At 39.1% G+C, this 14,934-nt stretch overlaps 1 protein-coding gene across 1 annotated transcript in view; it reads left to right on the top strand.

Moving 5' to 3' along the window:
• The window catches only part of LOC146470839 (fibroblast growth factor receptor 2-like), a 22,390-nt gene extending 7,890 nt beyond the window's left edge, over nucleotides 1-14,500 (top strand). Inside the window, exons 3-18 of the mRNA XM_085121564.1 lie at nucleotides 490-747; nucleotides 1,424-1,684; nucleotides 2,220-2,519; nucleotides 3,176-3,229; nucleotides 4,311-4,430; nucleotides 5,560-5,605; nucleotides 7,010-7,064; nucleotides 7,685-7,928; nucleotides 8,600-8,707; nucleotides 9,472-9,662; nucleotides 10,343-10,465; nucleotides 10,999-11,069; nucleotides 11,543-11,583; nucleotides 11,984-12,080; nucleotides 12,344-12,443; nucleotides 13,369-14,500. Of these exons, the coding sequence (XP_084977690.1) occupies nucleotides 490-747; nucleotides 1,424-1,684; nucleotides 2,220-2,519; nucleotides 3,176-3,229; nucleotides 4,311-4,430; nucleotides 5,560-5,605; nucleotides 7,010-7,064; nucleotides 7,685-7,928; nucleotides 8,600-8,707; nucleotides 9,472-9,662; nucleotides 10,343-10,465; nucleotides 10,999-11,069; nucleotides 11,543-11,583; nucleotides 11,984-12,080; nucleotides 12,344-12,443; nucleotides 13,369-13,431 (2,132 nt within the window). The 3' untranslated portion in view covers nucleotides 13,432-14,500. The remainder of the gene's footprint in view (nucleotides 1-489; nucleotides 748-1,423; nucleotides 1,685-2,219; nucleotides 2,520-3,175; nucleotides 3,230-4,310; nucleotides 4,431-5,559; nucleotides 5,606-7,009; nucleotides 7,065-7,684; nucleotides 7,929-8,599; nucleotides 8,708-9,471; nucleotides 9,663-10,342; nucleotides 10,466-10,998; nucleotides 11,070-11,542; nucleotides 11,584-11,983; nucleotides 12,081-12,343; nucleotides 12,444-13,368) is intronic.
• Nucleotides 14,501-14,934: the final 434 nt, after the last annotated feature.

Genomic DNA, 14,934 nt, shown 5'->3' with positions numbered 1-14,934 from the left:
CTTTGTTATTGCGCCAACATCGCGCCTATATTAAAGACCTTTAGGTTTGAGCCCGAGCTTGAGATTAAAAAAGAATACCGCTTTCAAATCAGCTAAACCAGTCACGTCCCAGAAATCTCTGTCTTTGCTGTTGCTTAACGGTACAAAGAGACTGTATAAACAAGATTGGTGTGCCACACAAATGATCACCTAAGGGACGCGAACTAGATTGAAAAGTCGCACTCGTTCTCAAATCTAAAGGTACCTGTTATCTCAAGTATCTGTTTCAAAAAATTGTTGTTGTTGTTGTTGTTTACCTTTTTTTGGCTCGCTCGCCACCTTTCCTCTATCTCCCAAACTTTGAACTCCTGCCGACAAGCTAAGGCTCTCGTCGGTTGCTAAGAGAACTTCGAGTCTGAACTTCAAACCAGTGTATACGTTTCTGTCATTCAAAAAAGTAAGATTAACATTTACTTACTCAATTAATTGCGTTTTCTGGATTCATTTCAGATCCACCACAGATCGACCATTTGACTAGAAACCTTACAGTCAACGAATCTTCCACAACAAATTTGTTTTGCAATGCCAGTGGGTGCCCGTCGCCAGTCATTCATTGGACTCTTCCAAACGGTTCAAACATTGTTCTCTCAAACAACGAATTCTTGGAACTGAAAGATACTTGTAGACGCCAACATGGGAGGTACTCTTGTCGAGCGTCCAACAAAATTGGAAACAGTTCTTCTGCTGTGGTTTACTTGAATGTTCAATGTAAGTTTAGATACAAAAGGAACTGACAGTTGATTTAAAAAAAAACCATTTTTTCGTTCGTCGTAGTCAAATGTCTGTTTATCGGGTGATATGCAGACAACACTGCTGGGGAAGAATGTTATTACAATGATGTAACGGTAAGTAATACAAGTGGGATTTGAGACAATCTTGAGGCAATCCATTTCTGAACTGCTACGTGGAGTAAAAACTAAAAAAAATACTTGGGTATCACAATAGCCCCCAGTTTACAGTTGTGTTCTTAGTGACCTGGCCTTTGAATTGAAGCGAGGCTGAAGTCGATTTTGTGTTCATACAAACATCAGTGCTTTTTGTATGAAAATCAAAACTTGCTAAGATAATATGATTTTCATATGAGACAGCAAGGTTTGTATCAAAACAAAGTCACGCCAGCCTCGCTTCCAATCAAAGGCCAGGCCACTGAGCACACAATTGTAAAATGGGCTATTTAGACCTATAGACCTTTTAAATAATCCTTACTGGTAGCAGGCTTCCAAGTTGGCTGTTTCAATGCATAGTATGATTCGCTACTAGACAGGGCAACCTAGGACCTGCAGATAACAAATCAATAACCAGGACGATTAGTCAAAAATTCCAGCTTCTTAGGAATACTTTTCTGTACATCTGAGCTGGGTTTATCTTTGCATGTATTTTCCAGATAAACCCCAGATAAATTCCAGCGGTCTTCCAAATAACACAGGTTCATGGCTTCATCACAACTCGACATTAATCTGTCTAGCAGATGGCAATCCAGACCCAGTGGTCACGTGGTCAAAAAAAGATAAGGAACTGTTTAGAGGGAAGACGTCGGGAAGGATCCATGTTGTTCCTGAAAACAGCTCAGACTTCGGTTTCTACATTTGCACGGCGCAGAATTCTCTTGGGAAGGACGAATTTCATGTAGAAGTGGTAAGAACAGGTGAGAATAGTTTGAGAGCAATTCTTCTCGTTTTCAAGCATTCCTTTGGCTGTCGACATGAGCAGTTGAGGCAGCTGGAGTATAGGAAAACATACAACCTGTACCAAGCACGGAAAAGCATACAACCACTGCAAAATGCGAGAAGTCAAGAAAGCGGTACTAAGCGCGCAAAGAAAAACAACCGATGCTAGGCGCAGCAAAACATGCAATCGGTGAGAAACGTAGCAAACATGCAATCGAAGCCAAATGCGGGAAAAGCGCTAAAGCCAACCAAGCCAATCTTGTTTCCAAGGTGTCACCTTGTCCTGGTCCCTGGAAAAAAGAGACAGGGGATCACACTAAGATCTGTCTCATGCTCCAAGCGACGAGAAGAAGAGAGTTCCTAAAATAGACGTTACGTTTGCACTGGATATGTCAAAGTTCTACTTCTTTTAGGAGTTTCTTTTAAAGGGACGTCAACCTAGGGCTCACCACACCAAAAGTACTGCTCAACTTGTGAGTATTTACTTAATCATAACATTCTTTTCTTTCACAGCCTTTCCGCCAGATCCACCTGAAATTTTAAACAAGGAAAATCAGCTTAGTAATCAGTATTTTACTCTCCGCTGGTCCAAGCCTGCAGAAAATCGGCGAAACATTTTAGGTTACTTTGTTTATCATCGGGAACTCTACTCAAATTCCTCTAAGGGAACGTTGGAGGGAAAGGATGCGGGGATGAACCTAAACTACAATTTTACTCTGAAGTGGGCCACGTCCTACGAATTTATTGTCACAGCGAGGAATGACCAGGGAGAGAGTACAAAAAATAACACAATGATTTTCAATGTCACGTTAGGTAAGAGTTATTTATTTATTTATTTATTTATCTATTTATTTATTTATTTTATTATTTTATTGTTTATTATTTACAATGTGATACTTTTCAACACCACAAAAAATAATACAATCACAATGCAAAGAAAAAGGTCAGACAAAATTTAAAAATGATGATAGCTAACAATTACAATAACTGCAGATTACAAAAATTAACAATACCAAGATCAATGATATCTAATTAAAGGAAGAAAAAAAATACAAAAAGGATTTCAGGTAAGAGTTACTTACATGCCCATATCACCGCAATAGTTAATGGTCTAAACATCGAAAGTCGAAGTTATTTTCCTAAGGGAAGATACTGCTAATTCGCCAACTGCACAAATTAAAAAAAATGGTGCACGTGGCGTACTCGTGGCTTTCATTCCAAAAAACAACAAAAAAGAAATTGGCACAGATGGCGTTCTTGTGAATTTTACTGATCTTTGATGTCTGATTCAGTCATTCCTTGAGCGTTGATTTTTGCTCAATTTCAAATTTCGTGTTGAAGACCATGAAACCTTCTTGACTGCAATGATACTTCTTTTCTAAAGCTTCAATGTAAACAAGTTAATGTAAACTTTATGAATCAAATGGAATTAATGACAGCTTACTAGCTCTTTTTTATTTTGTTTCTAGAACCCACAACTCCAGCCACAACCCAAGCTACGAAGCCTGCTTCTTCTGACCGCAGTAAGTCGACTTGTAGGCCAAGCTAAAACGAGTTTCAAAATTACTTGTTTCGCGTCATTATGCTCTGTGATTGAGTTAATTAAGTCGCGCTGCTTTCACGGCAAGCAATAAGAAGTAACGTCAAAATCAATTGCCACCTCTTTGCCTACATATTCCTGCTTCTTAATTGGTGCCGCTTATAATCATTTACTTCGAGATCTGATTGGTTCATTGTTTTGTTGGTGTATAGGTAATTGCACGTTCTACCACAGTCGACTGAAAACTGCACTAAACAGGGAAACCTCCAGACTCTAAGTCATGTAATTAAATATGATCTAAGCAAATTTGTAGCACACATTGTAGAATTGATTGACCCAGCTTCATATATCGTGACTATCAACTATCGCAGATGACGGAGAATCATAGCTTTCTGACCTTGTTAAGTTTTCCGAGAGTACCTTTTAAAGGGGTACTGTCACGACGATTTTGCTGTACTTTGATCAAAACTGCTAAAATATTTGGTGAAAACCTTTTTGGCTGACATGAAGTTGCTCTTAGAACACTGGGAAGAAAATATAGAGGGATTTTTCCAAGGAAGAACTAACTACAACCAGTTTTCAAGGCAACTTCTCTAAAACACAAGCTAATAAACAAGAAGAACTTGAAAAAATTTGCCAATTCTTTCAAGTTGCATTCCATTTCCATCCTAGCCATCCGCAGCCGCAGATAATTAATGCTAGTTTCTGTGCATTAGTAAGGCAATTTTTAACAGAACTGGTCCATTATTTTAACATTTCCAGTGACAAAATATATTTTTTGGCCATTCAAAGATGCACCAAAAATGGGTTACACTGCCCCTTTAATACCACCCTTTTTAAATCCTTTGCTTGGGCTAATAAATGGCGTATGAAAGGCGCAGAAACACTGGTCGTATCACTACATAGCGTGAATTGTGAGTGCCTTACGACCTATACAGTATCCTTGCTGTCTAGATGGCTTTCGTAAAGTGTCTCCACTGCACGAACGAGTGAATTATTGAACTCCACAATATCGATATTCCAGTATCCACTTTATTTATGTCAATACTATTTTCTCTCTCCAGAATCTAAGACCCCGCTTTATGCTGGCATAGCTGTAGGCGTTGGTTTGTTTCTCGTTATTGTCATTATAGTCGCCATATTTTGTGCCAAGCGTTTGCGCCGGAGAGATCAGGCTAGTTTAGGTAGGTAAACACCGGCAGCCCACACTGCTTACAGTACTGGAGCATACCGGTATCTTTAGTATGAAGCACAGGGAGCCCATGACCCGGGGCCTCTATCTCATACTCAGCCTTTTGGCCAACCCTTTCATGGGAAGATTTATTTTTAGAGCGTGTCTCAGCGAACCTTTGGAACACCCACACCTTCAAATATCCAATTAAAGACAATTAAATTGTCATGCTTCATACTTTCTCGGTCAAAGCACTTCTAAGAGTTAATCTACTCGAGAAAGGCTTGACTCGAGGAATCAATACAGATAGGAATCCTGGATGCTATTGGACGACAGGGTTATCTCAGCATTTTGTTGCATTTCTGCCTAATAGTTAACCTCTACCTATTTATACAATTATACCGAGAGAGAAAGTTGGTAAAAATGTTTCTTCTGAGGAAACCACATTGGCACGATGGCATAGATCCTATTCGAATCACTTATCTTCTGGTAATTGGTGGTTCTACATCCTTAGCCATTGATCGCCGCACGGCCGTAAGGGACACATTAGGGAGCTTAAGCAACGACGACAGCAACGGCAACGAAAACGTCATCTGAAAATATAACTTTATTTCATTTGTGGTACTTCGCGATTATTTCAACTCGCTCCACTTCTACAGAAACGGCGAACTATCCAGGAACCAAATTGGTTGGAGTGGCGTTCAAGTTAAGAAAGAAAATGAAAATTTCACCGTCGTGTGCTCACGTTCTCCAAAAAACGTAGAATTTGGTCATTTCACGTTGTTGCTTTGCAGAGGACAGCAAAGAAATGTACTAAAATATAAAACGCACGTGCAGAACGATTGTTTTTGCTCATTAAACCTATTGTTTTGTGGCGTTGTCTTTGTCGTCGCCGTCGTTGTTGCTGTAACTCCCTATTAATACTTTTTCTCATGTAGCGGTTAATGCACTTAGGAACCAATAAGTACCCAAGTACTAATTCATACTTTGTGTCACTTGACTAAATTAACAGTTTACTAAAAAGTAACAAAAAATTGTGACAACACAAAGACAAAAGAAATTGAGGGGATTCATTGATCGATCAATCGGGTCATGGAGGATTAGTTTGATTTCACTTGTTTTCACGTGTTTTATTTTAACAGCTCGGCCAATGCAGCCTCTAGTCACTTTCAAGGACGTGCAAAAGCCGTGAGTAAACTCTTGTTATTCCTCTTTCTTTGACGTGCCTTTAACCCTTTAAGCCCTAACAGTGATCAACATCAAATTTCTCCTTGTAATGTCAATGCTTCAGTTCAACCCCTGAGGTCATGAGAATTAAGAATATGATCACCCAATGTGAATTTTCTTGATATTTTAATAACTTCTCCCAAGTACTTTAAGAAGAAAAGAATGGGAACAAGATAGGAGAATTTGTGCTTTGATATTAGGGGTAAAAGGGTTTAAGCATATGTTGATGAGTGCTGTTCCAACTGGGTCTAGCTGAGTTCGAGTAGTTAAGGGTAAATCGTGATAAGGGTGTAGGCGGGATGCAGAATATTTTGAATTTGAAGTTTAGAAATATACATTAAGAAAAGAACAAGGCGCAGAAGCGCGACTTGTTTTGTCTTTGGTAGATGTGATGAAGGATGTTTTAAAATTAAAGGGAGGGATACAAGACGAAAGCTGAAACAAGGAGTCGCTTTACAAAAGGGATAGCTCCTCCCACCTTTGTCACACAGTCACCGCTTCGGTGTCACATTAGGTGATGGTGGACATGGTGAGCAAGAAGAAAGAAAACGTTGTGGAATCGGTATTTCAAGAAATAAAGCCCAATGTATCTTGAAAATATAACCTAAGCTGTTAAAAGAATATTTTGGACAAAATATGTTGCAATTGAGCCGCAAAAACAAATTAGCAAATCTCTAGTTTATTCACGAGGTAAATACACATACGAATTTCAAATGTATTCTGCCAACATTCAATTGTATCTTGCCACACGGACTCTGTGCTGTTCACAGCTCAGTGTCTACGATGAAATGACTGGCGGCTTGGCAAGGCCAGGCCAAGGTTCCTTTTATAGTGCGGGTCTGGGTTTAAGGGCGAGATAAGAGAGAAAGGCGTAAAGGATATGCTCCCTTTTCTGGACAAGTTAGGAGCGGGATGCTGTCTGTGAAGAACAAGGCGGTAAAGCCGGATGGGCATTCCTTTGTAGGCGGAGTGAGGGGTACTGGGAGGGAAGCTGCATGTAAATAACATGGTGTCAAAAGCAGGAAGCTGGTTAGTTTTGTAGCTGGGGCACGAGATGCTTTCAGTTTTAGCTGCGAGATGAAAACGTAATGGTGGGAAAAGTGGAATGTTCTCTTTTGGAAGATGAGATGCCGAATAATGTATGAAGATTCCATGATGACATGGTGGCAGAAGTGGGTTACCAACCAACTCGAAGAAGCGGGATTAGAGAAACTTATTTTCGACCTGGCCATGGGCGTATGCATATGTTCTGTGGGTGCTTAAATAGATTGTCTGACTGCCAAAACATCTTGCCTTCAGGTAAACTTATTTTAATGTATGGGTTACATGACTCTTCGGTTTTTTACTTTTTTTTTAATTTCACAGTTTATCTTTAACGAATTCTCCTCCGAGGCTTCAAAATACAAACACTTACAATGCGGTAGGTAACGCTTATTGTCAGTACATGTGCGAGAAAAGATCACCTCAGTAGGGGGAGGGGGAAGGGATGCTACCTGTGGCGATTTTGTACCTCAATAACTTTTTTGGAATATTTGAGCAAACGTCCTGAAACTTCCCCTGAAAAGTTCAGGACTTTTTTAGAAATTTATCCGGGAAAAAACGTCATTTGATGTCACACTTCCCGTTGCGGACCTCAAAGGAAACTTCTTTGGACCTACCATCTATCCTCGGAGTCTTCTTGTCGTAGCTTTTACACTTGCGAAGTTATTGAGGAGGGGGGGTGGGGAGGGGAATCCGATGCCCGCCTACGGAAGACAGAAAACTAAGTCTAGAAAGTGCTGATGTTTGGAGCGTTAGCCCTTCGTCAAAGCGAATTGCCGAAGGGCTAGCTAACGCCCGGAACACCAGCACTCAAATCTCTTTACGGTGTCCAAATTACCTCATAAACTCTGTTAAAAAAAACAAGTCCCACTCCGACGCGCCACCACAGTTTCTTGAGAAACTTACTCTCTTATCGATTTGAATAGTAGTGACACTACATCTTTCCAATGACCCGAATTATAATGTGCCATCTAAATATCTAACTTTAACCCATTACAGATGCCTAAAACGCGAGTCTCGGACATCAATGAAAGGCGACCGAAGAAACAAGAGCAAGTAGCGTGTGCATCTCCACCTCTTGCAGTATACACCAATCTGCGATGCTTAGATGACGAAAATCCTGACTGGGAGTTCCCTCGGGAAAACGTTCACATTGAGAAGTATATCGGTAAGGGGGCATTCTGTGTGGTTGCGAAAGCGTTCGTGGATACACTTGGGATAGTAGCTGTCAAAACTCCAAAAGGTAAAGTAAATAATCCTCAGTCTGATTGATGTAGGCTGTTGTCCTAAAGCTGAGGAAAATGTATCTGTGAGGTGATAATAGTGAGCTTACGCAACAGGACGCCTGAGGGAAGGGGACGGTGAAATATCGTTGTGTGACCAACATGACATCTTAGTACCTTCACATTTTTGGGCGATTTTCGACTAAAACTGGTGTTCTCTCATCTGTGACAACCTGAAAACCACGAGCGGTAGGAATGTTACAATCTAGAGTCATGAATACTTGGCGGTCACGTTGGTCACACAAGCACAATTTGCCGTCCCACTACATCAGCCGTCCTGTTGCGTAAACTCGCTATTGACGCCATAAATTTTCAAAATTTGCCTCCTCAAAAGAGATGACCTTAAAAATCAAGCGTTGCGAAATGAGTCTTTCATACTAACAGTACGCTAAATACTGTAGTCCCATAGTTGTGTAGAAACTATCCCCCTCTATCTATTCACTGTTTGGAAACGTCTGAAAATTTCATAGCTGTTTTTGAAAATGTCTTAAGGGCGCAATTGATGTCGTAGGGATAACATTAAGAGTCGTCTAATAAATCTTAACTTCTACTCAAATAAAATTGCTCTACTGGTTTGTGCTTTAACTTTCTTCACGTAATCTGTGAATTTTTTTTTCTTTTGTTGCCTTAGAAAAAGCACCGGAATCAAACAAGAAGGACCTCTTGGCTGAATATGAACTTATGAAACAGCTTAGACACCCTAATGTTATACGTTTGATGGGGGCAGTCACACGATCAGGTACACAGTCTTAGCTTATTCAACTGTTTTAGTTCTGGACATTTTTGGGCAACAGTAGCCTGGTTTCATCCTGGGAGACTCAGGGGTAATTCCTTTGCTCGTTCTTGGGTCTTTGAGGACACCCTGCTTTATTCTATACTGAACAGTTTATTAGTTTAGGATGTTTTGCTGTAACTGCATGGAAGACAGCACCTGGAAGGAGATTGTGAAAGTAATACTCGTTGATCGTCAAGAATTAATGTATAGTGAGTGGATGGTAAGATTCACATTCATCTTCTCGACATCAGGGAATTACCAATAGACCCTTCTCCAACATGGCGGCCGAAACTTCAAATAAGTTAAAATTAAAAACGCATACCAGCACTAGAAAGAGCACTTTTACTATAGTAACCCTGCAAAGTTTCAGCATATCAGGTGTAATATCAGCTGAGAAATGTAAGTTGAAAAATGAAAAATTTACAGACGTTTGTATGACTCGGGGTATGACGTATACCCCCAGTCATACAAACGTCTGTAAATTTGTCAAATTTCATCTTCCATTTCCTAAGATGATATAACACCTAATATGCTGAAACTTTGCAAGATTACTAAAGTAAAGGTGCTCTTTCCAGTGCTGGTATCAGTTTTTCATTCAGTTCAATTTTAACTCATTCAAATCTGTTGCCGCCATTTTGGAGAAGGGTGTATTGATTGAGCAGTTATCAACATCAACAAAGGCCAATGCTCAGCGTTTGGTTAACCTTATTCATTCCGACACTTTACAGATCCAGTCATGGTAATGTTCGAATATATTCCATACGGGGATTTGCTTGGATTCCTGAAGAGGAGCCGAGGTCTTGACGACAAGTACTACAAGGACCCGGATGTAAAACCGTCAAGTTCCCTCAAGTCAAAGCAGCTTCTGAAGTATGCGCGGGAAATTGCTGACGGCATGTCGTATCTGGCTGAAAATAAGGTAAACGAAATCTGCTTAAGCTTCGAACAAAAATTTAAAGAAGCTTCCAAGAAGAATTCCGTTTGTAAATAGTCGTTTCAGCTAACAAACACCGTCCACCTTATCTATAAAAGTTGCTGATTAATTTTTCAAGTTTTAGAAGAAATTACCTCAAAAGGTTTATGACCTTGCGTCCTAATTTGCCGAGACGATTCTATGGTTTGATCTAATACGAACCTTCTTTAGTTTACAAGATAGTTAATCGAGAACATGTCAAGAATGAAAGACGTTAAATTTACCGTCAGTGTGAAATTCCAAATCTACCATCATTGTGAAATGAACGAGGTGGCATCTCCCTTTCGGTGAAACGCGGCATTACTATTCGTTTGGATGAAGGAAAAGACAAACAGTCGTTTTAGAATAGGTTGTACAGTTCAGTTCAGATATATCACGGCAACAATAAATATTCGGCGAAGGTTTGAAATACACTACGAATAATGGAAGCCAGGACTTTGAAACAACGTATAGGGAAAGTCAAATATATTGGTGCGAAATGAAGGAGTTCCGGCAGTGTGTTCGCAGGTTGCAAACAGCTTTCGTCTTTAACATTGTTGACCAAATAGTACAGCAGTACTACTTCCATACTGTTACAACTGAAATCTTTTTTTTTTTCCATAAAATGTAAACTTTTCTCCCTGTAGATAATTCACCGAGATTTGGCAGCTAGGAACGTGCTTGTAGGGGAAGAGGAAACGTGCAAAATAACAGATTTTGGAATGGCGAGAGATGTGCAACAACATGACATTTATCAGAAACGCACCAAGGTATATGTCACAGAATTTTAAAAATGTTTTCACCCGAAGGATTCAGTTCATGTTGCATGTACTGTTTGATGAAATTTTATCAGCAAGGAAGATCGCGTGCGGCAGTGATAATATAATTAATTCATTCATCAGCAAGGAAGATCGCGTGCGGCAGTGCTCATATAATTCATTCATTCATTCGTTCGTTCGTTTGTTCATTCGTTCGTTCTTTCGTTCATTTATTCGTTCATTCGTTTATTCGTTCGTTCCTTTGTTCCTTCGTTCGTTCGTTCGTTTGTTCGTTCATTTATTTCGTTCTAATCCATACTGATTCTTGTACTTTGTCTCATCTTGCAAAACAAAAAAAAGTCACTCTGAGTAGAATATAAGCCAGTATTATATTGGCAGTCCCTGGATATGAGCCCTCGTTCTGATTTGTTCGTTATCTGGGAAGATTAAAACCTCATATTCAACCACTTGAAAAGTCGCTAATGGAAATGGAGTATTTATATAACTAAAGATATGTAATTGATAAACTGCATTCTGTACTACAGGGTCGCTTACCAGTGAAGTGGACCGCAATAGAGTCGTTGCTGTACGGGGTTAGCACGACACAAAGTGATGTGTAAGTTTCTGAATCCGTATCAACCCTTTCTATAGATGTAAGCATATCCCCTTCTCCGGAGTCTTCCAACCCTTATCTCCGCATTGCCGCATTGCCGCCCTGCTGGTGGACAAAACAAAAGAAAATTTGCTCACATTTTTTGCATAAAAATGGTAGTTCACTCCCCGAGGAGAAAAATCTTATTGTTCCTGTCCACCAACATGGCCGCCATGATGTCACATGCAAACCATCAATTGCATAAGTTTATAAAGTCATACTTCTCGAAAACTAACAACCAAAATATCTCGCAAGGCCGGTTTCGCCTTGGTGTGGTGTTCACTCATCAGGCGTGGAATTTGTTGTCATGGAGAATGTATACTCCGGCCTTTAATGGTTATCAGCTTCTCCAAAGACCCTTTGGGATTGTGACAAGTATTTTGACTAGGCTGTGAGTGAAATAATTCTTGTTTTCTGTTTTTTATGCTTTTTCTCAGTTGGAGCTATGGTATTGTTCTCTATGAAATTTTCACAATAGGTAAGTTCTTTCTTGATTTTTAAGCTGATTAGACGCGTTCAGACTGGTGTTTTTATAGCGGGATCTAAGGAATGGTGATTCAGACTCATTAATTTTTGGCCTGCCTTAGCAATCTTGATTTACAATTTCGATTCCCAAACTCTTTCTGTTCACACTTATTTACTTAAATGTTTTGGGTGTAGTCTATTTTCCTCTTATGAGAGTAGCTTAGGAACAGGATTTAGTTGTTTTTAGCGTGCGTTTACTACAACAAGCTTGACTATAAAAACCTGCGATTTGTAATTGATTTGGTGCCATGCTCTACTTCACACTTCTCGTCACAAAATAGTAAATTAAATTACTGACCCAAACTCTAATCTGTCATAAAATGTGGATGTGATAAACGTTTCTGCTTTATTAGGTGGTAAACCTTATCCCAATATTCAAGGACATCGTATTCCCTACATGCTGAAAGATAACTACAGAATGCCGAAACCGGTTCACTTAGATGATGAAATGTAAGTTCAATTGTTTGTTGTTGTTGTTGTTGTTGTTGTTGCTGTTCTTTTATCATGTTTGTTGCTAAGCAAAGCAGGAATTGTTGTTGTTGTTGTTGTTGCTGTGATCTGTTTTCTGTTGCTGCTATTATTGTTATTGTTGTTGTTGATTTTGGGGGTTTCTTATGCCGCAGTTGCTATGCAAATATGTTTCTGGTGGAGCGGAATCTTCACAACCGTGCAGCAATCACCATTCTGATTTTCTGCTTTGATTTGTTCTTCAGCTATGCTCTTATGAGTGAGTGCTGGCAGACTAACCCTAACAGTCGACCAACTTTTGACACAATCAGCACCACACTTAAACGATTACAAGGACGTCATAAAGTGAGTATTTACTATTTATATATTTATTTATTTATTTATTTATTTATTTATTTATTTATTTATTTATTTATTTATTTCATAACACAAATGTTGATCACGTGATTATTACAAAACGAAACTAATTCAGTAATTGTACTTAATCATAAAATTCAAATAATGAAGTTATCAAGTTGTTGAGTCGTTTGTCGGGATTAAGAACTGTACATAATCACTAGTAAGTTGACTCGTAATGTTGTTGGTTGTAAAGACTCCAAAATTGATGATTAGTTAAGTTGTTGTTAGTATCGAACATATACGAAAAAACAGACACTTTGCCATTTGAATGAATTGAACACTTTATCCAAAAAGACAGGAGACAATTTTGCCGGTTGATTTTGGCAAAGTTTCCACGTGTTTTGTACCTAACGCTCGTAGAAGTTTGAAAAACAGAGATTGGAAAGGCAACTCAAGCGTTTGCCCTGTTCTCTTAACCCTTTAACCCCTAACATCAAAGAACAAATTCTCCTATCTTGTCCCTATACTTTTTTTATAAAAGTACTGGGGAGAAGTCATTAAAATATCAAGAAAATTCACTTTGGGTGATCATATCCTTGATTCTCATGACATCAGGGGTTGAATAAGCATTGATATTACAAGGAGAAATTTGATGCTGATCACTGTTAGCACTAACTTTTTCACACTAGACAACTTAGAGCAATGTCTAAACAGTGTAGCTTCAAACCACCTGGGCCCAGTTGCTCGAAACATGGTTAGCGCTAACCCGGGTTAAACACCACGACAACCTATAGGTTTTAATACCTCTTAACCAATGGTTAGCGCTAACCATGCTTCGAGCAACTCAGCCCAGACTGGCAAAATAACAGGTAAAGTGGTGCTTGTGAATTTGTTTCCGAACAAGCAATTTTTTTTTCTCACCTTGTTTCAGGAGATAATTTACATGAATGTATACAACGATGAACTGTATAGTAATGTGGACGACTGGGATTAGTATCCATGGAAACGAATAACAATGGAATTGGACGACAAGGGATTGTGAGAAGTCAAATGTGACCCTTTCAAATGTATTCACTGCGCTTGCAGTACTCGTTACTTACCTCAATGACTCCTTCCTTTATCGGCCAAAACCACCCCTAAGGGGACGATGGTCCTTTATTGCCGGAAGATGTTTTGTAATGAAATGTAGCAGGGGAAAAACTTCTTGCGAAGCATGCAGTTTGATCCAGGGAAACACTCGATAAACATATGAATATTTTTTCTTGCCAGAATGAAAGAAATTTATTATTTCTCTATCCGGCTGGGCATTGACAGTTTTCTTCAACTTTCCTCGACGTCTAGGTGGAAACGCTTTCAACGCAAACAAAGGCGACTAAATACAACCAGAACAAAAAGAAAGAAAATGGAAATTTTCCATTTTCTTTCTCTTTCTCGCTCCACATGCGGAAAATTTTGCGCTGTACGTTTATCCTAGGAGTAATATTGAAATACTTATATCGCAGTTGAAAGAAAATTTAAATTTTCTCTTTTGACTGTTTGGCAGCAATTCTTTGGCTTACTTGCCAGAAAGGCGTATCTGCGGCTACCATTTTTTTTTTTTATGGCGAATTTGGAGATAGTAGGTTAAGTAGTATGAGAATTCAAATCATTATTTTTTCCGGTATAACCGGTCCTAAAAATCTTAAGTTTACGAAAAGAATATTGCTGAGGTAAGGGGCATTTTAGGTTTTTGTTTCTTCAGATATTCTCAGGGTACTTCGAGCTTCTATCTTAAGTTTACAAAAACTGCATTCAAGGTAAGAGTATCTTAAATTTATCTATTTAGTTCTCTTTCAGACAAGGAAATGTAGCACAGTTTAGAATCGATTACTGCTCACTTTTGTGTCGATATGTAGAGGGCAATGACAAAATTACTTCAGTTCATAATTTTTAGCGTTTGACTCTCGAGGCATGGGAAGCTTAGTGCATGGACTCGCTATAGAATTTTGCATATGTCAATATCCTAATAGTAGCTATACATAAATGTAAATTGTAAATAAACTATTAAAAGAATTTAAAAGTTATGTTTGTCTAAAATATTGTCCACAATATCTTCATCCAAAAAGAATTTTAAATTGTCATATGGTTGACTGAGTAAGATTGGGCTGAACGAGAAGGTATGAGGCATAGGGATGTCGAACCAGACGCTTTCATTCCCGGCCCTCCCACTCAGTCAAAAAGTGTATAATCTAGACTGACCATGTTTGGCGAATGAGAACTATACATTCATCTGTCGATGATCGTCATTTCTGGCCGAGGTCTTTCATGCACCTTGCAACTGAAGTACTTAAGGTAAATTGTATTTCATGTTATGAGTAGAGCTGAAGTAGCTTTGGACGTGTGTCTCTGTACCAGGGAGTATAAATTGAACACTGGTGAGCGTTTTAGACTAACAGGCAAAATGCTGTGCGAGGGAAAGAAATCAAAGGTAGATTTCCAATCCATCCACGTGTGTTAG

Source organism: Pavona decussata, unplaced genomic scaffold (assembly GCF_977016875.1).
Source record: "Pavona decussata unplaced genomic scaffold, jaPavDecu1.1 SCAFFOLD_110, whole genome shotgun sequence".
Taxonomy (NCBI): domain Eukaryota; kingdom Metazoa; phylum Cnidaria; class Anthozoa; order Scleractinia; family Agariciidae; genus Pavona; species Pavona decussata.
Note: the sequence above shows the minus strand (reverse complement) of the source record. Positions and strands in the feature narration are given on the sequence as shown.